Source organism: Nicotiana sylvestris, chromosome 3 (genome assembly GCF_000393655.2).
Source record: "Nicotiana sylvestris chromosome 3, ASM39365v2, whole genome shotgun sequence".
NCBI classification, from domain to species: domain Eukaryota; kingdom Viridiplantae; phylum Streptophyta; class Magnoliopsida; order Solanales; family Solanaceae; genus Nicotiana; species Nicotiana sylvestris.
Window position 1 is genome coordinate 138,777,085 of NC_091059.1, and position 20,529 is coordinate 138,797,613.

At 40.3% G+C, this 20,529-nt stretch overlaps 1 protein-coding gene across 1 annotated transcript; it reads left to right on the top strand.

Moving 5' to 3' along the window:
- Nucleotides 1-8,218: 8,218 nt before the first annotated feature.
- LOC138888081 (uncharacterized) lies at nucleotides 8,219-8,809 on the top strand. Its single transcript, XM_070169887.1, has 2 exons — nucleotides 8,219-8,513; nucleotides 8,670-8,809. The coding sequence occupies exons 1-2, from the start codon at nucleotides 8,219-8,221 to the stop codon at nucleotides 8,807-8,809; spliced, it is 435 nt and encodes a 144-aa protein (XP_070025988.1).
- Nucleotides 8,810-20,529: the final 11,720 nt, after the last annotated feature.

Consider the following 20,529-nt stretch of genomic DNA (forward strand, 5'->3'; position numbering starts at 1 on the left):
TTAAGATAAGCCTTATCCAAAGTCCATCGGGTTTTCCATAATCCCAACGGACGCAATTACGTTATGTGCATTAATTTGGAGAACTAAATGTCGATATGTTGATCGTAAATGTATAAGTAGTCAAGTTCGGTGGGGGTAAGGATAACCCTTTTGTTTTGCAGAAAATGAGGCACGAAGTCCCCAGATTCGGTATGGTTAGCAATATCCCTCTATTGTTGCTAAATTGGTGGGAAGCTCTTTCCTCAAATGACAAAAAGTATGTGAAAAAGTACCTGGGTAGTTTGCCTTCCCTGCTAGATATTGAACCGAACAAGAAACTGATCGAGGCTGCCACCCTATTCTGGGATAGGGAAAGAGCCATGTTCTGATTCGGTGACATAGAAATGACATCGCTCCTAGAGGAAATATGAGGACTTTCCCGGTTGGCTTGGGATGGTCCCGGGCTTTTGGTACCAGAAAATTGTACAGGCAGGGGATTTTTAAAAATGATGGGACTGAAAAAATGTCGACTTAGTATGCCTGAAGGACTCCTACATACCTTTCGAATATCTCTACGAGAGGTATGGCCACAACAAGTCCTTCCGCACTTATCATGATGAGATCGCCCTCACTTCACTGGGTCACATCTACCGCAGAGTGTTTGTGTTCATCGTGTGCTTTCTGGGGATGATAGTGTTCCTAATGAAAAAGGGAAGAATCCACACTAGGTTGGTCATGGTCGCCAAAACTCTAATGGGGGGGGGGATTAATGGGCAGACGTATACCATAGTCCCCATGATCATAGTTGATATCTATAGGGCCCTGGAACACTATCAAAGAGGGGTCCAACATTTCGAGGGTTGCAACTTGCTGCTACATTTATGGTTGTTGGAACATCTCCAAAAGGGTCACTATCGCCAAGAATCGCGAAGGGCTTGGAATGGCCACATCGCTTTTCATCACCTAAGTAGATGACCTACATTCCAAACAGATTTGCTCAGCCAGAAAGTGTCAGCGAATAGGTAAAGTTCTTCGACAATCTGACGGAGGAACAGGTGCAGTGGATGGTTGAATGGTTTCTAACAGACGAGTTCATTATTAGGTCCGGGGATGCTCCACATTTGGTGTTGATCGGGTTGATAGGGATATATCCACATGTTCCTATACGAGTTATGAAGCAAGCAGGTAGAAAGCAGGTTGTACCAAGGGTCATCAAGATGAGTCATTTCAGGGTACATTTCCAAGACGATGACATACCTTACAAGTGCCAAGCTCAGCATATGTGGCACTGCACAATCATTATGGAGAAAAACACTGTCGAGCCAGACAGATATCACGGGGGGTGCAAGCCTCTTTACCCTGCATGGTTGGAGGACAATCTGAAAGGAGCGGTGACACTGGGGACTGGTCGAGGGAACAGAATCATAGACGAGGAAGCTGAAGCCCAAGTCAAGTACAATAGGTTGCGCAAGAGAGTCCACGACTCTGATAATGAGCATCAGGAGATACATAAGAGAAACGTAAGGTTGATCGGGAATGGAAAGAGATGGAGGTCACTTCCAACAGAAAAATGGAATACCTGGAGTGAGGAATAGTGGAACAAGAGGGAAAAGTCATAAAAAGGATTGAAAACTGTCAGAATGCTGAAGGAGCTGAGGGAGGACATATGGCCCGAGCCTACTTGCTGCTGGGACTGCGCCAGCTGGGAGATCTGTTTGATAGAGTCCGGAAGATCGAATCTGGGGAAGGTCCTTCTGGGACCAAATAGATTAGATTTACTTGGTTTTCTTAAAATGTAATAAGGCCAAGTGCCAGTAGTGACTTGTTTTTGTTATTATGTTAGTGTCGTTTTGGATTCGTCTATTTTATATTATGAAATGAAGCATTTACTGGCATTTTAAGTTCTCCAAATTTATTTGTCGCTAGGCCTACCTCAGGCACACCGAGGCTCCCAAATTAGGGTACGAATTTATATCTCGCACTATGTATGTTTAAATACATCAAACATTTCAGGATCTTTGCTAACTTGTTACCTTTTTGTTTTGTTTATTTTTTATTATTATTATTACTATCCTCATAGGTTGGTTCATCCATACTGGCCTCATCAGCATATCATACCAGATCTAGAAGCCCTCCACCTCCTCCCCCTCCAAGCAACACAAAAGGTAGAGGAAAAGCAAAGATGGACGACTTAAGTGGAATTCGAAAGGAAAACATTGAGAATGCAGAGACCTCTGATGGCCGTAGTATTCTGGCCCCAAATGACCTGGTTTTGAGACTTGAACAAACGATACTAGAACTGCAAGGAGAACTTGAGTAGGTCCGCAATTTGGCTAACTTGTCACTCACCCTAAATATCCCTGATATCCACCAACAGAACGCAATGAACCCAACACCTCCTCAAAACACACAAAACCAATAGCCGCAAAACCCTACCATAACAAATCAATACGCAACTCCACATCAAAATGTCAATCCATTACCGATACCAACTCCACCACAACATCAACCAATTTCATACCCACCAACCATCACTTACCACACTCCCCAAAATACACCATCACTCATTCCAGATCCACAAAACTCCACCAATGACCATCACTATACCCAAGTTATTGGCACCCATCGGAGCAACCCCATATACGTGGAAACTATACCACATTCTACCCAGCCAATCTCCTGTTCAACGGAACCCTCCTAAAAGGACCTGCTCATTAAGAACATGGCTGAAGAACTCAAGAAGTTAACAAGCCGAGTTCAAGGTGTTGAAGGTGATAGGGGAATAGAAGGTTTAAACTATGAAGATCTGTGCATATAGCCTGATGTGGAATTTCCAGAGGGGAACAAACCTCCCAAGTTCGAAATGTTTGATGGTATAGGTGATCCCAGGGTTCACCTAAGGGCTTACTATGATAAGCTGGTCGGGGTTGGAAAAGATAAAAACATTCGGATGAAGCTCTTCATGAGGAGTCTTACTGGGGATGCGTTGTCTCGGTATATTTGCTAGAACCCCAAGAAATGGTCTAATTAGGTAAGTATGGCGTCAGATTTCATGGACCGATTCAGGTTCAACACAGAAAACGCACATGATGTCTTCCAGAATCTCAAGAAGAAGCCCGTTGAGACTTTCTGCGAATATGCTACTCGTTGGAGGTCGGAAGCCGCCAAGGTCAGGCTCGCTTTGGACGAAGAACAGATGAATAAATTCTTCGTCAGAGCACATGATCCACATTATTATGAGAGGTTCATGGTCATCAAAAATCACAAATTCTCCGACATTATCAAGCTCGGAGAAAGGATCAAGGAAGGAATCAAGAGCAGAATGGTAACAAATTTCGAGACACTACAAGCCCCAAATAAGGCACTCCAATCCGGTGGCATAACAAAGAAGATAGATGTTGGGGAAGTAATGGTGGCTCAAGATCCAAAAACTCTACTCACATACCAAACACCTCCACCCACACATCAAACACCTCCACCTACATACCAAGCATCTCCACCCACACACCAAGCATCACCACCTACATATCAACCCTCATCTCCCAGATATTCTCAACCAGCCGCTGTCCATCACACCTACAATTCCCAACCATCCTACTTCCAATCACCACCAACTTGCCAAAATTATCCAAGACCAAGACCTAATTTCGATCGCAAGCCACCCAAACAATACACTGCCATTGATAAGCCCATCGACCAATTGTACGAAAGGTTAAAGCCATAGGTTATGTCACTCATATTCCCGTTGTAGCATTGGAAAATCCATCCCAATAGGTCAATTCGAACAAAACCTGCGCATACCACGTCGGTATGAAAGGTCACACCACTGTTGAGTGCCGAACATTGAAGGATAAGATTCAGACACTCAATGATAACAAGGCCATACAAGCAAAGGAAGCCGCACTTAATGTCTGCAACAATGCCCTCCCTGATCATAGAGGCAACGGTGTGTATTTTATAGAAACGAATGAGGAATGGGACCCCGAGGGGTCGATCGGGCTTATCCGAGAAGGCGATGACTTCAAGGTGGTAGTTACACTTACTCCTATTGTGGTTCAGACTTAGGCACCAATTGACGTTGAGGTAACTGCATCAGTTCCATTCGAGGTGGAAGTAACTCCGCCCGCAGCCACCTCCACTCCATTTGAAGTAGAAGTGATAACACCTTTTACTGTGATAGTGTCAACCACACCCCCATTCAACTCAAAAGTGATACCCTGGGATTATGTCGCAGAGGCTCGGCGAAAAGGGAAGACTAAGATAGAGGAATCTGATGCTGCACAAGGGATGACTAGAACTGGAAGAGTCTACACACTTGAACACCTGGGAGGTTCAAGCAAGGATTCCACTGCTAGGTAGTCTGTCATTAAGACCAGACCGAATGACTTATGGAGGAAAGTACAGGCAAAAGAGTATTCTGTTTTCGATCATCATGTCACTACTACAGAATTCAAAGGCACACAAGAAGGCCTTGATGAAAGTACTGAGCGAGGCTTATGTACCCAATAATATCACTAGTGGAGAAATGGCCAACATGGTCGGACATGTACTAAAAAGCCACAAAATTATCTTCCATGAGGATTAGATGCCGCCCGAAGGTCTGAATCACAATCGAGCACTACATATTACGGTACAATTTGAAGACAAATTCATTGCCAAGGTCCTGGTTGATGGGTGTTCTAGTCTGAATATTTGTCCACTGGATACCCTGAAAAGGTTGGACAAAGGTTTCCATGAAATACGGACCGGAAGCATGAATGTGAAGGCTTTCGATGGGTCCTAGAGGGCCACTATTGGGGAAATCAACCTTTGCTTGCAGATGGGACCGACTTTGTTCGATTTTGAATTCCAAGTGTTTGACATACCAGCCTCATATAATCTTTTGTTGGGCCACCCATAATGTTGCTAGATCCATACCCTCCACACTACATCAAGTCATAAAATATGAATGGAACCGTCAGGAGGTAATCATTCATGAGGACGGGAGCAATCCCATCTACACTAGTCAAATCATCCCGGCCATCGGACATAGAAGGAGGCTAGGATGGGAAACTTATCATCACATTGAATGGGTCAATGTCGTCAAGAAAGATAAGTGGTGGAGTAAAAAAATAGAAAGCATACTGGCATGGTCTAGATATGAACCCAATAAAGGGTTGGGAAAGAACCTTCAGGGTATCACCAAGTCGATACGACTAAAAAATCATGGTACCACCTTTGGGCTCGGATACCAGTATACATGGAAAGAGTACAGGGAATGGTCGCCTCTATGGCGTGGACCGTATTACCCTCTTGAACAACCGATACCCCGTTTGGAACAGGTTTTCCATCAGGCAGACACAATATAGGGAACTGCTAAAGAAGCACTTGATGGGCTGAAGGATTTGTTCTTGGAAGATGATGATATGGACTGCAGTGCCATAATTGAGGAGGAGGAAGAAGAAGGCCTCTCCATTCAGACCGTGGCAAAGGGAGCTATTCTTAGCAACTGGACCGTCACACCATCCCGAGCCTGCCGAGTCTCTGGGTAGCTTGGCAGAATTTATAAGCCGTTCTAGGCATTTTAATTTTTTTAGCATTTTTGTTTTAAGATTTCTTTGTTTTAAAATAAATGCTCGATCCACCGAGCCAAGCTTTGTTTGAACAATTTCCTCAATTTTAATCAAATGCATTTATATTTATCATTATTCATTACTATTTTTATACTTTTCCCTTTTACATTGTTATTATTACTTTTCCTGATGAGCCAATGACTGTGACATGTAATGAGGCAAATCAACATGAGAATAGTGACTCAGAGGAAGAAGATGAGATACCTGAGGAAATTGTCAGAGAAGTTGAGAATTTTGAGGACAAGCCTAAATCCAACTTGGACGAAATAGAAGCAGTAAATTTTGGAGACGCCGAGACCATCAAAAAGACCTGCATCAGCATTCACTTGTCACCAACATAAAAGGAAGAGTACATCTGTTTTCTAAAGGAATATGAGGATATCTTTTCATGGTCGTATGACAATATGACCGGTTTGATCACATCTATAGTAGCACACAAGTTGCCTACCAATCCCATGTGTCCGCCAGTCAAGCAGAAACTCAGAAAATTCAAACCAGATATGAGTTTGAAGATCAAGGAAGAGGTTACCAAGCAGATCAAAGCCAAGGTTCTCAGGTTGGTTGAGTACTCAACATGGTTAGCTAATATTGTGCCAGTTTCGAAGAAGTACGGGAAGGTCAGGGTATGTATCGATTATCGGGATTTAAACAGAGCAAGTCCCAAAGACAATTTCCCACTGCCAAATATACACATCCTGATCGATAACTGCGCCAAGAATGAACTCCAATCCTTTGTAGATTGCTTCGTAGGTTATCACCAGATCTGGATGTATGAAGAAGATGCTGAGAAGACAGCTTTTATTACACCTTGGGGTGTATACTGTTACAAGATGATGTCGTTCGGTCTGACAGGGGCCACTTACATGAGGGCCATAACAACCAGCTTTCATGATATGATACACAAAGAAATAGAGGTATATATGGACGACATCATTATCAAATCCAAGAGAGTCGCGGATCACATAGCAGACTTGAGAAAATTCTTCGACAGGATTAGGAGATACAATTTGAAGTTGAACCTCGCAAAGTGTTCATTCGGGGTCCCCGTAGGAAAGTTATTGGGATTCATCATCAGTCGCCGAGGGATCGAACTAGATCCGACTAAAGTCAAAGCTATTCAGGAATTACCACCACCCAAAAGCAAGAAGGACATGATGAGCTTCCTGGGGGGGCCCAACTACATCAGTTGATTCATAACACAGTCCATAGTAATATGTGAACCCATCTTCAAAATCCTGAGGAAAGATGTTGAGACAAGTTGGACCAAGGATTGTCAGAAAGCTTTTGACAAGATCAAGGAATACCTGTCCGCACCGCCAGTTCTGGTCCTTCCAGAACCAGGATGACCATTGCTGCTTTATTTATCCATGTTAGATGGAGCCTTTAGATGTGTTTTAGGGAAATATGATGAGACAGGAAGAAAGGATCAAGCCATATATTACCTGAGTAAGAAATTCACACCTTATGAAGCACAGTATTCTCTGCTCGAACGTACTTGTTGTGCTTTGACTTGGACATCCCAGAAGTTGAGGCATTACTTCTATGCCTACACTACATACCTTATATTCAGGATGGATCCTGTGAAGTACATATTTCAGAAGCCCATGCCTACTGGGAAGTTGGCTAAATGGTAGATACTATTGAGTGAGTTCGACATCATCTACGTAACTCAAAAGGCGGTCAAGGGACAAGCATTGGTAGATCACCTCGCTGAAAATCCGGTGGGAGGAGAATACAAACCCTTGAAAACGTGTTTTCTTGATGAAAAAGTATTATTCATAGGAGAAGACATTACTAAAGCATATGACGGTTGGAGGATGTTCTTCGATGGAGCCACAAATTTCAAAGAAGTAGGCATTGGAGCAGTTTCAGTGTCCAAAACGGGTCAACATTATCCCATATATTCTAAACTCAGATTTCCCTGCACCAATAACATGGCAGAATATAAAGCCTACATACTAGGGCTCAACATGGCAGTCGACATGAACATTCAGGAGTTGTTGGTGATCGGCGATTCGAATTTGCTTGTGCACCAAGTGCAAGGAGAATGGGCTACCAAGAATTCCAAGATATTTCCTTATCTGCACCATGTGCAGGAATTGAAAAGGAGGTTCACAAAGATAGAATTCTGACATGTGCCCAGAATCCAGAATGAGTTTGCTGACGCATTAACCACTTTGTCATCAATGATACAGCATCCAGATAAGAACTATATTGATCCCATTCCGATGAGGATCCATAATCAATTGGCATATTATGCACATGTCAAGGAAGAAGCAGATGGAAAGTCTTGGTTCCATGACATTAAGGAGTACCTATCAAAAGGAGAATATCCGAAGCACACAAATCAAATTCAAAAACACACACTCCGGAGGTTGTCAAATCCTTTCTTCCACAGTGGAGGGAACTTGTAAAGAAGAACTCCGGATTTGGGTTTGCTAAGGTGTGTCAAAGAAAAGGAAAATTCAAAGCTACTTAAGGATTTGCATGCTGGGACATGTGGCCCGCACATGAATGGTCTCGTTCTAGCCAAGAAGATACTCAGGGCAGGTTACTTTTGGATGACTATGGAGACGAATTGTATTCAGTATGTCCGCAAATGATTTCAATGTCAAGTACATGCCAACATGATAAAAGTACCACCAAACGAGCTCAATGCAACAAGCTCACATTGGCCATTCGCCGCTTGGGGAATGGATGTTATTGGTCCAATTGAGCCCACGGCTTCAAACGGACATCGGTTTATTCTGGTAGCCATTTACTACTTCACAAAATGGGTGGAAGCTGCATCTTACAAAGCCATAACCAAGAAGGTCGTTGCAGATTTTGTCAATGATCGTATCGTCTGCCGATTAGGGGTTCCTGAGTCTATTATCACTGACAATGCCGCCAACCTCAACAGTGATCTAATGAAAGCTATATGTGAAACCTTCAAAATCAAGCACAAGAATTCCACCGCCTACAGACCTCAAATGAATGGAGCCGTAGAAGCTGCCAACAAAAACATTAAGAAGATACTAAGGAAAATGGTAGCGAATCACAAGCAGTGGCATGAAAAGTTACCTTTGTCTCTGTTAGGGTACCGCACCACAGTTTGCACATCAACCGAGGCAACCCCCTACATGTTGGTTTATGGTACCGAGGCGGTCATCCCATCCAAGGTAGAGATTCCTTCTTTAAGAGTCATACAGGAAGCTGAACTCAGCGATGTGGAATAGGTAAGAAGTCGCTATGAACAATTGGCCCTTATCGATGGAAAGAGGATGAACGCAGTATGTCACAACCAACTCTATCAGAACAGAATGTCTAGGACAGCTGGTATTGAAGAATATTTTTCCACACCAAGATGAAGCGAGAGGGAAATTTTCTCCCAACTGGCAAGGTTCGTATATGGTTCACAGAGTACTTACAGGAGGAGCACTCATACTTGCAGATATGGATGGAGAGATCTGGCCAAAACCAATCAATTCAAACGCAGTCAAGAGATACTACGCTTAGATTATTTCACATTTTCCTTTCTGATGTAATTGAACTATGCTTGACCTGATTCCCGTTTAAGAGGGGATATGTAGGCAGCCTTATGGGTTCAGTCATATCATAATAAAATTTTCATTTTCTCCAAAATCAGAACTGGGGAAGAATTTTGAGGAGGGTCCTCAAAATTTCGGAGCAAGTCCAGCCAGTGCCATCACATGCCAGGAAGCCAGTCATCCGTCAAGAACTGGATTAGAATTTTGAGAAGGATTCTCAAAATTCTGAAGAAGATTCAGCAAGGTCCTCCATCCGCAAACGTTTAAAAATCATCTACCAAACTGGGGCAGAATTTTGAGGAGGACCCTCAAAATTCCAACATAAGAGAGCTACAATGCCTAAAATATGTCACAGTCGCTAGTTTATTAAAAGTTACTTGATATATCAATACACTTCCAAAATAATTCCATTTTTTTATCAATGAATGCATATTTTCGAAAATTCTATTTTTCATAACGGTCAGGTGCTACCTAGGGGAACTCGAAGGGGGCTTCTAGAGTGGAGCAAAGCAAGGCTGGCATACGAAGCAAGAACCAACCTCCCCTCATGAAACTTATGATTTTTCTTTAAATGTAGGCACATTTGACGATAGCATTCGTACACAAAGCAAATTTACCATCCATCGGGCCGTTAGACGCTGAACCTATCCTAGCTAAGATATACTATACCCTTATCTGTTGTTTTCTCTTTGCATGAGTCTAATCTCTGACTCTATATTTGTATGAGTCTAATCTCTGACTCCATATTTGCATAAGTCTAAGCCTTGACTCCACATTTGCATGAGTCTAATCATTGACTCCATATCTGCATGAGTCTAAGCCTTGACTCCATATTTGCATGAGTCTAATCCTTGACTCCATATTTGCATGATTCTGAGCCCTAACTCCATATTTGCATGAGTCTAAGCCTTGACTCCACATTTGCACGAGTCTAATCATTGACTCCATATTTGCATGAATCTAAGCCCTGACTCCATATTTGCATGAGTCTAAGCCTTGACTCCACATTTGCATGAGTCTAAGCCTTGACTCCATATTTGCATGGGACCAAGCCTTGTCCCGAATCTTGCATGAGGCTAAGCCTTACCTCCATTTTGCATAAACCTAAGCATTTCCTTCCATTTTGCATAGGACTAAGCCTTGTCCCTAATCTTGTATGAGGTTAAGCTCTACTCCATATTTGCATGAGGCTAAGCCCTGCCTCCATTATGCATAAGGCTAAGCATTGCCTTCCATTTTTCATGGGACTATGCCCTGTCCCGAATCTTGCATGAGGCTAAGCCCTGCCTCCATATCTACACAAGGCTAAGCATTGCCTTCCATTTGCATGGGACTAAGCCTTATCCCAAATCTTGCATGAGGTGAAGCTCTATCTCTATATTTGCAAGGGGCTAAGCGTTGCCTTCTCTTTGCATGAGACTAAGCTCTGTCTCCAATCTTGCATAAGTCTAATCCATGACTACTTATTTGCATGAGGTTGATCATTGCCTCCATACCTACATGAGTCTAAGCCCCGACTCCGTATTTGCATGAGACTAATCCTTGCTTTCCCATTTGCATAAGGCTAATCTTTGATTCCCCCACTCGCATGGACTAAGCATTGTCCCTTCTTGCACCAATATTGCTCTATTTTCTACTACTATCTACCTGTTTTTCAATTAGGCTGAGCTCTGCTCTCTGCTTCGCAAGACTAAACCTTGCCTTGTTATATAATATTATTACATATCATGGGCTGAAACATCGCCAATCTTTCCAAAGGCATCATAGTCTAAAGGCACCATCCTCATAGCCTGAAGACATCATACCATGGCCTGAAGATCTCTCAAATTTGCATATCATTATTCAAAGGCGTCATGGTTCGGAGGCACCATTTGCATGGCCCGAGAACATTATTTCATGGCCTGCGAATCCCTCATTAAACAATACATGGCCCAGGACGTCATGGTCCAAGGACGTCATTTTTAACCGTTCAAAGACAACCTTCATTGTCCAAAGGGAATTTGCATCATGTTTAAATTTTTGCAAACACGTTTATATAATCTTTATCTATAGGTAACCAGTAAGCAACCACTATCCTAGCAGAAGCAATCTTGCTCCAGTTCCCTCTAACCCTCCCAAGCCTTAAACGCTCACCGTAGCCGCTTCCACATCTCGTGTCCGTTCTTAAAATGATTCCATCGGCATACTCCGCAGGTGAATCCAGAACTACACATGGCCTGATTCCCGTAAAATCAGGGATATGTAGGCAACTTGGAAACTGGAGATTGGCCTTTTTCATTCAAAACACCCCGTCCGGTCAAAATTGGCCATCATTTCTTTACCCGAAAACTCTTTCATCCTTCCCGGGTAAAGAGGGGCAGATGTTGATACCCAATTTTTTCCTATATGTTTTGAATATGCATAAAAGCCTTCAAAATAGCATATATATGAATACATAAGCATGCCCACAGTTTTTATTATTTTTTCCATAATTTAAAGGATTTTAATTAATTTATTTTCTCCCCTTTTATCCATAAAATCCCAATAAGTATTTATAAAATTATTGTTTTGATAATTCATTTTATTTAATTTTTATATTTATTCCAAAATATGGCTAATGTAATTTTTATGTATTTTTTACAATTACATTTGGTATTTTTAAAGCTAAATTGCATATAATTACAATGTTAGCCCATTTCTAGATACAATGATGTTTATATGCATAAAATTGGATCCTGTATTTTTAAATTATTAATTATGTATTTTAAATCATTTTGGTACCTTAATTTATTTTCCAAAAATTACCTACTATTTTTTATAAATTAAATAGGGAAAAATTTACTATTTAAATAACAGCCAAATTTGGCTTTCAATTATAGCCATAATGGACCCCTTTCCAGCCCAATTTCACACCCAAATCATCCAACCCATACCCTATTAATCCCTACCCAAACCCAGAACCCACCTACCCGTTTTAATCCTGACCATTGATCTCCCAGATCAACGATCCAAATAATTCCTTTCCTTTTTAATTCTCAAACGACCCCTAACCCTTAGTCACTTCTCTAAAGGTGCCGCCTTCAGATGCTCTCTCATCTCCAATCTTCTCTCAAACCTAACCCTAGACTCCTCTACTCACCTCCTTCTCCGGTCATCTCCGACGACTATCTCTCAAACCCCAAGCCTCCAATGGTCACTCTCATCACCTTGCTCATCATCTCTGAGGCATTCAAGGGTCCTGGGCCATGCCGATTCGAACCTAGGGTTTTTGATTCTGTTGTTCGAGGCTTCTCTAGTGTGATTTTGGGAAAACTCACACCATGTGTGTTACGATTTATGAAGTTACAACATGTTCTTTCGATTTCTACCTAGGTTTCTTTTGAAACCCTAACTCTCTTCAGGATCTCTCAGATCTGTGTTATTTTCATGCTTCAAACATGTTTCCTTCTATGATTTGCTTATTTCAAGCTTTCTTCTGAAAGATCCTCTAGTCTAAACTGTTCTTACTTTCTTTGAAAACTAGGGTTTTCTCGGAGTTCTTTCTATTCTAGTTTCAATTGATTTCTTTATGATTAAACCTTTTTCCCTTATTTATTTTGACCGATTTTATCTTCCTAATGCTTTTTAACTCGACTCTGTTAAAAGGCCCTATTTTTTAAAGATTTTTCCTTTACTTGTTCTATGTGTCAACATGATTCTCTTTACTTGTGTTAAAGATTTTTCTTTACTTGTTTTTGTGAGTTAGCATGATTCCCTTTACTTGCTTCTGTGTCTTAGCATGATTTTCTCCACTTTTGGTTCCATGTGTTGGCATGATTTTCTTTGCCATGGCTCTGCATGTTAGCCTAATTTTCTTTGGTCTTGTTAATCTCTCATGGTCACCATGCTTCGAATATGTCCTGCTGAATTTCTAGCCTACTTACATCACCTCTCTATGATTGTGCTTGATCTTCTCTTATTTCTTTCTGCCTATATAATTGACCTTGTTTTGTGTGCTACTTCTGTTCATTCGTCTCTATTTATATGTTGAAACACACAGAATCATGACCCCTTATGATTGATTCTAATATTCCTTAATTGTTGGTAATTGAAAGATTTTCCTTCAAGGCCATAGAATTCTACTCGTCTGTTTGAATTCACTAATTTTATTACCTTATTTATTATGATACTTGGTTTTACTTAGTCTTTCCTTAATTGGATCTTTCTGAATTTGGTCCTAATCGACTACTTTATGCCTAATGGACTCTGGCTCCTTTCCTTGTTTAATTATGCACTGATTCCTCCTTTCCCCCTTATATGGTACTGAATCTTTCCATTTGACCTTGATTCCCCTAACTCAAGTTATTACTTCCTTGATTCTCTAAGTGATTGATTCTGAGTTCTTAAATTAGTATCTACTATGTGTTTTACCTTATTCCACTACCTACTTTCAACTATAAATACCCTAATTCTTTCACAAACGACACACACACTTGGCTTCCAAAAAACCCCTCTCTTATTTAAAATCTCTGTGTTATTCTATTACTATTAGCCGGCTGCAAGCCAAGGCTAATCATCTGTACTCTTTGGCTCTTTCATTCTGCTTACTTCTATCTTCACTGGTATGTCCTAGTTTCATTTATAGCCACAACAACAACATGTTTCTTTTCTTGTTTCAGTTTTTTTTATTTCTAGCCTGCTTTTACTTATGGTTTTGTTGTGGAGTTTGTAGTTAAACATGCTAGTATGACTCACCTCCCTTTAAGCTCATGTATTCCCTTGTGTGATTCAAGCATGTCTGGACAATTGTTTTCCTTTACCTACTGTGCACATACCATTTTGTGAATCCCAAATCCCTATTCCCCTCTAAGTGTTTATGTTCCTCATGACTGGTTTGTGATTATGCCAGTGTCAAGCTATCTCTGAGTATGTCCATACCAGTCCTAATCTCCTGCTAGGGTCATGTGTCTGCAGGCAATGTCTATGTATCCCTAAACCCCTTAACCCCTGTGTGATTACTGAATACATTTAGATTATGTGATCTTTCTGTGTGTGGTCTTATCCTGAAGTGTTTGAACTCTGTTTACTAATCCAACCTTTTTCAAACAACCTCTATTGATTTACTAATTGCTTTTCAAAACAGACCTTTAAGTCCAGTCTTTAATAAACTTCTTTCAAACATATGTCCTACACTTTCACTCTACTCTTAGTTAATAAGTTTTGCCCCCTCTAGTATGTGTACTGCCTTGGGATCCTCTTGAGAACCCTTGGAACTCTGGCATACTGAGGCTGGTTTTCCACACTGCACTGGTTCAATGCTTGGCTAATAAGTCTAGGTGTAAGCATTGCCTGGGGTCCTTGAGACCCTTAGGGAACTTTGATGCACCTACACCTTGATTTGTCTATGGAAATAAGGTTTGAAAGACCATTGGAGGCTTTGGGAAACTTGGGCCTGATTGCAAGCTCCCTATAGAATAGCTTCTTAGTTTTCTATTTCATTTATGTAATTCATTTGTTGGCCTGTAATATTTTGTAAACAGATATTCGGGGTAATTTAGTAAAAGGGGAGGGTAGATGTATACTTTGTGGGGTAATATGGGTAGAAATCCTGCTCTTAGGAATTTACATTCAAATCTGCTTGCTTTACTCAATAGAAAACATGTTCATAGGGTGTGACTCTTATTAAATCTGATTTCATTTTGCATAATAGACATCATGTCTATAGGTTTTCACTTTTAATGTCATTTGCATTAGTATAAACCATGTTCATAAATCCTGCATTTGTCATGTTAGAAACCATATTTTCAGGTTTCAAGCCATCATGTTTTAAATCAATTCAAATATAGATACCATGCCTATAGGACATAATTCTGATTCAATATGTTACTGCAAATTGCCTAAAACTAGTAACACGCCTAGATACCATGCCTATAGGGACTTCTACTCGCAATTATGTTTGATAATCTAATTAACCTAATGAATCGATTTTATCTCACCTCGTTTACTTCATAAGACTAGCCTTGTCAAGTGATAACTCTCTAAAACTGGTCCTTTCATAATTACTTTAATCCCGTTAGATATTCTGCCTATAGGTATTGAAAGGTTCTATTTCGAAAACTTATTTGTTTCTGCATTAACATAGACACAGTTCTGCATATAGGCAAGCCTTAGGGCTTTTTCTAAACTTGCATTTCTCTGAAGCTATTTCTGTCACTCGATGTCTCTGAATTCTAATAAGCTTTTAAATAGGAGGTCCTAGGCAGCTAATAATGTTATGACTTCTATATCTGAAAGTGGTTTATTTCTGCATAATCACTTAGAAATCCTTCTTTAGGACTTTGATTACTAAAGACCTTACTTGTGGTTGAGTCGTGCTGCATGCATGCTTGTTTACGGAGGAAACTATGAGCCTTTTACTTGCTCTCATTATGTGAAAGTCCTAGATGCTTTTTGACTGTTGCCTTAGAGTTTTGCCTTTAAAACCTTAGGGGTACGTCTAGCACTACCTATAGGTAGAGGTCTCAAATCCCTCCGGGATTATTAAGAAGGGACGGGTAGCAGCACACAATAGGAATTAATGACCAAACACTCGTTTTGCATGACCAATAAGGGGATGGGAAGGGTAGACATGGGATATGATGACTACGCATTAATGTCACATGTAGCACCTCATTGAGGAGTGTTTACCGGACATTGTGTGGGGTGATCCTATAGGATAAACAACCTAGGACCCCTTTTTACCACAAATCCTCTCCTTATTTAAAACTTTGTTTGTATAATTTGTTCAAACCTTTATTTCGTTACTTGACTTGTTCAATGAGCTTTACAACTTACTTGTTTATATGAACTAATTTGTAAAAATAAGTTCGGTCGGGACCCACAGTTGTGGACCAAGAGAGGTGCCTAACACCTTCCCCTCGAGGTTATTTCGAGCCGTTACCCTAATCTCTGGTAATGCAAACCAACTCAAGAGTTAATTGCTCTAGGTGCCGTAACGCACCATAATCCGTTAGGTGGCGACTCTTCAAATACCCAATTCCCAAAAGGAAACGAGTCATTACACCCCATGAATGTCGAAACCTGGACCTCCCTACGCGAGGATGGGAAAAAAAGGGGGCGCGACAGCTAGGGTTTCACGTCTCTGAGTTTGAGTGAAGGAAATGGGAAGGGGTTTCACGGTTTGGGGGTGAGTTCCGACCATTATATGATAAAGGGGTAGTTAGTTCACGTCCATTTGATCAAACAAGATCAACGGATGGGATTCAATAGCCATGGAACGGTGTCGTTTTAGTCAGTTGTGGTTTGGACCGGGTAAGGCTACATTTGGGCTTGGGTCTGGGTTAATTTTAAGAAACTTTTGGGCCAGTTTGGTGTAACAATTAACCCAAATTTAGATTTAAAACCCATTTCTTCAATTCCCCCTTTTATTTCCTTTTTCTTTTATTTTTCTTTTTCTTTTTCTTAAAAAAAATCCTAAATTAATCTAAATTGTGAAAATAACTAATTATCTAATTATAAAAATTATAAAAATTACTTGATCCTAAATTAAAAGAGAAAAATCAATAACCTAAAAATTAAAAGGTAAAAAATGTAAAATGAGCCATTTTTGTGATTTTCATTGTTAATAAAATAATAAATTAACTAATTAATCCTATAAAGTATAAAAACAAAATCTAAATGCAATGCATTGTATTTTTGGCATTTTTCATGATTTAATTAAAAATTAAACGTATACAAAAATGCAAACAATTAATAAAATCCTACAAATATCCTACAAAATGGCAAATAATTTGAAAAAATCTATGTTTTCTGCATTTTATAGGAGTATTTCATATATGACAAAAATCACATGCTTACGGCTGTCACGTCCCAAACTATTCCCTAGATGTGATTGGCACCCAACTAACACCACCTGCCAGGCGAACCCCTTTCTCAAATGTTTAATCATTTACATAAACACTGGGAGAAAAATTAAGTGCATGCTAAAAGTATTATTAATAGTTAAAGACGAAATAATTATCACCCAATACCTTAGTCAATTGATAGAAAATCAACAATCACTCAAATAATAAAACTCTAGCCCTAATCTCACACTAAGACCATAGAGCATCTAATAGAGTAATATGAGTTTAATTGACGGGTATGAAAACCCGAAGGAAAAGGAAATTAACTAATACGAACTAGATAAAGTTGAAACGAAAGCCTTCATGAACAATGCGGTGGCTCACCTCTGCAATAAGATCCACTCGAACAAATTCGTCAGCCACTAGCTCTATCTCCCTCAATGGTATCTGCATAGAGATGCAGGTAATGAGTGAGTTATATGTAAATATAACTCATTAAGATCCTCGACCCGCCATTTTAAATACCTTTGCCACACCACAACAAGAACGATATAATAAATATGATAATTATATAATAACTCAATATATATGTATCAACAGAGTTAATAAAAATTAACCAACAAGAGTACACACTAAGGACTTGTCATAATTGCAATGAAAGAAATTAATCAACACCTCTACGAGTCCACAACTGCACCATAATGCCTCAAATATGTAATGGAGCAAACACAATGCTCATTGAAGCATACACAATTCTCGGGTGATGTAAAAAGGCATACACAATGCCCCAACATCATAGCTCACAGCCGTATCAAACTCAACACACACCTTAGCTCACAGCCGTATCAAACTATCAAACTCAACATCATGGCTAATAGTTGTATCACGCCACCAAACAACTTATAAAATAATTTTTTTGTATTTTTCATAATAATATATTTGCGGCTAGTCTAAGACCATCGATTCTGTCAAGCTCACGCTTATCCCAACACATGGACTATCACGACTTCAGTTCGTCCTCCGTGAACTATCGTGATGGCACCTAGTCGCTACGACTAGATAAACCTAACAAATGCAGAAAATGAACTAACTTGCGGAATAAATAATCCAAAGCTGAAAACAACTGAAGGAAACAATATTTAAATGCCGCTCGACATATATACATAACTTCACGAAATCTGATACACTATCCCAAAACCCTGAAACCCACGGATCCATAAGCTGAGAAAAACACTACACAACTCTCATCTCCGGAATATCTGACAAAACAGAAGTATAGAAGGGCTAAATACTAAAAAGTAGGAATAGAAAGAGACTCCTCGGTCTGCGAACGCAGTAGATATACCTCGAAGTCTCGTAGAACCGCCTCGCCTCAAGAATGGTAAGCCTGAGTAGAGGTACCTGGATCTGCACAATAAAAAAAATGCGCAGAAAGGGCATGAGTACACCACAGCGGTACTCAGTAAGTGTCAAGCCTAACCTCGGTCGGGTAGTAACGACGAAGGTCAGGCCCTACTGAGGTTAATAAATAATAAAATGAAAGGATAAAATAAGCAGTAAAACCGAGAATCTATATTAAGAATCTATACAGTATAATAAGAGTACAATAACGGAAACAGAGAAAAAGGCAAACTACAAGGAAATACCACTCACAACAAGGATAATAATCGGGGATCTCTTAGTATCCCGAGGATCTCTTGGTATCCTCAATATATGCTAGGGATTTTTTGGTATCCTTAGGATCTCTCGGTATCCTCAATATATGCCAGGGATCTCTTAGTATCCCGAGGATCTCTCGGTATCCTCAATATACATGCCAGGGATCTCTTGGTATCTCGCACCTTAGTCCAGATCATAAATACGTATAGGGGATCTCCCGGGATGCCGTCCCGTAGTCCCAAATTAAAACACACAGCAGCAACACAAGAATACTAATTAAATGCTAATTTCGTACTAAGTAAACAGTCAATTCTAACCTAACATGCTTCACGTAATGCAATTAAGGCAATTTAAGCAAATAGGCAATTAAGTCAACTAAACATGCTTTTCTAAACTAACAACAGGCTAAATTCGCAAGTAAAATAAAGTAGGAAAAAGGAACTCAGTTGAAATACTTAAAGTAAAACCGGATTTTCAACAATTAGCTTAAGTGCACGCTCGTCACCTCACATACAAGGCATTTCAATTGTCATGTATATCATATCCTAAGGGGGAGGTCTCTCACACAAGGTTAGACAAGCCACTTACCTCGAACCAACTCAAAATCAGCCCGACACCACGTCTTTGCCACGAGTACTCGACACCAAATGGCCCAAATCTATTCAATTCAATTGCATGATGTAAATAACACTTCAAGTATTGATTCAACAATTAAAGTCTAAGCTAATACGCGAATTATCTAAAATGACCAAAATGCCCCTCAGGCCCACATCTCAGAATCGGGTGAAATTTACATTTTCAGAAACCTCATACTCTCACGAGTCTATTCATAACAAGAACACTGAAATCGGAGTCCAAATGGCCCCTCAAATCCTTATTTAAAGGCCTCTTAAACTCAAGCTCCAATTACCTATTTTTCTCAAATTTCTCACCACTAATTAGGTCTTTAATCATATAAAAACGAGTTATGAAGTCAAGGACGTTACCTCCAAGTGAATCCCCTTTGTTTTCCTCAAAAATCTCTCTCAAAAGCTTCAAACCCGGATGAAAATGGCGAAAGAATGTCTCAAAATCACAAAGGCAACTATTTATATGTTTTGCCCAGCGATTCCCGCATTTGCGACCCTGGGACCGCATCTGCAGTCCCGCTTTAGCGGAAACTACGTCGCATCTGTGACTTTTATTTAAATGCAAGATTTCGCATCTGTGGAACTCTAACCGCAGGAGAGGTTGCGCTTCTGCGAAGATTTCACCGCATTTGCGGTTCCTGAGGAATTCCCAATTTCCACTTATGCGGTCTCTACGCTGCTTCTGCAGCTCAGCATATGTGGCCCCCAAACCGCAGATGCGAAAAAACCAGAAGTAGCAAAAAAAATATAGTAGTTGCAACATGTTCCTCAATTTCTCGTTAACCATTCGAAATCACCACGAGGCCCCCGAGACCTCAACCAAAAGCACAAACATCATCTAATACCTTATTCAAACTTGAACCAATTCTTAAAACACCTAAAACAACATCGAAACCTCGTATTAACCAAGGATTTAAGCCTAAGAACTCCAAATTTCCTCAAAATATGTTTTCGATCAAAAAGTCTATTACAACGCGTCCGAATGACCTAAAATTTTGCACACACGTCACATTCAACACTACGGAGCTACTCCTACCTCCGGAATTCCATTCCGACCCTCGGATCAAAATCTCACTATCGGACCAGAAACTTCAAAAATTCAACTTTCGGCATTTTAAGCCTAAATTAGCTATGGACCTCCAAAACACAATCCAAACATGCTCCTAACCCCAAATTCACCCAACGGAGCTAACGGAACCATCGGATTCCATTTCGAGGTCGTCTTCACATTGTTCTAACTACGGTCAACTTTCCAACACATAAGCTCTCATTTAGGGACTAAGGATACCAAAACTCTCCGAAACTCAAAACCGAACAT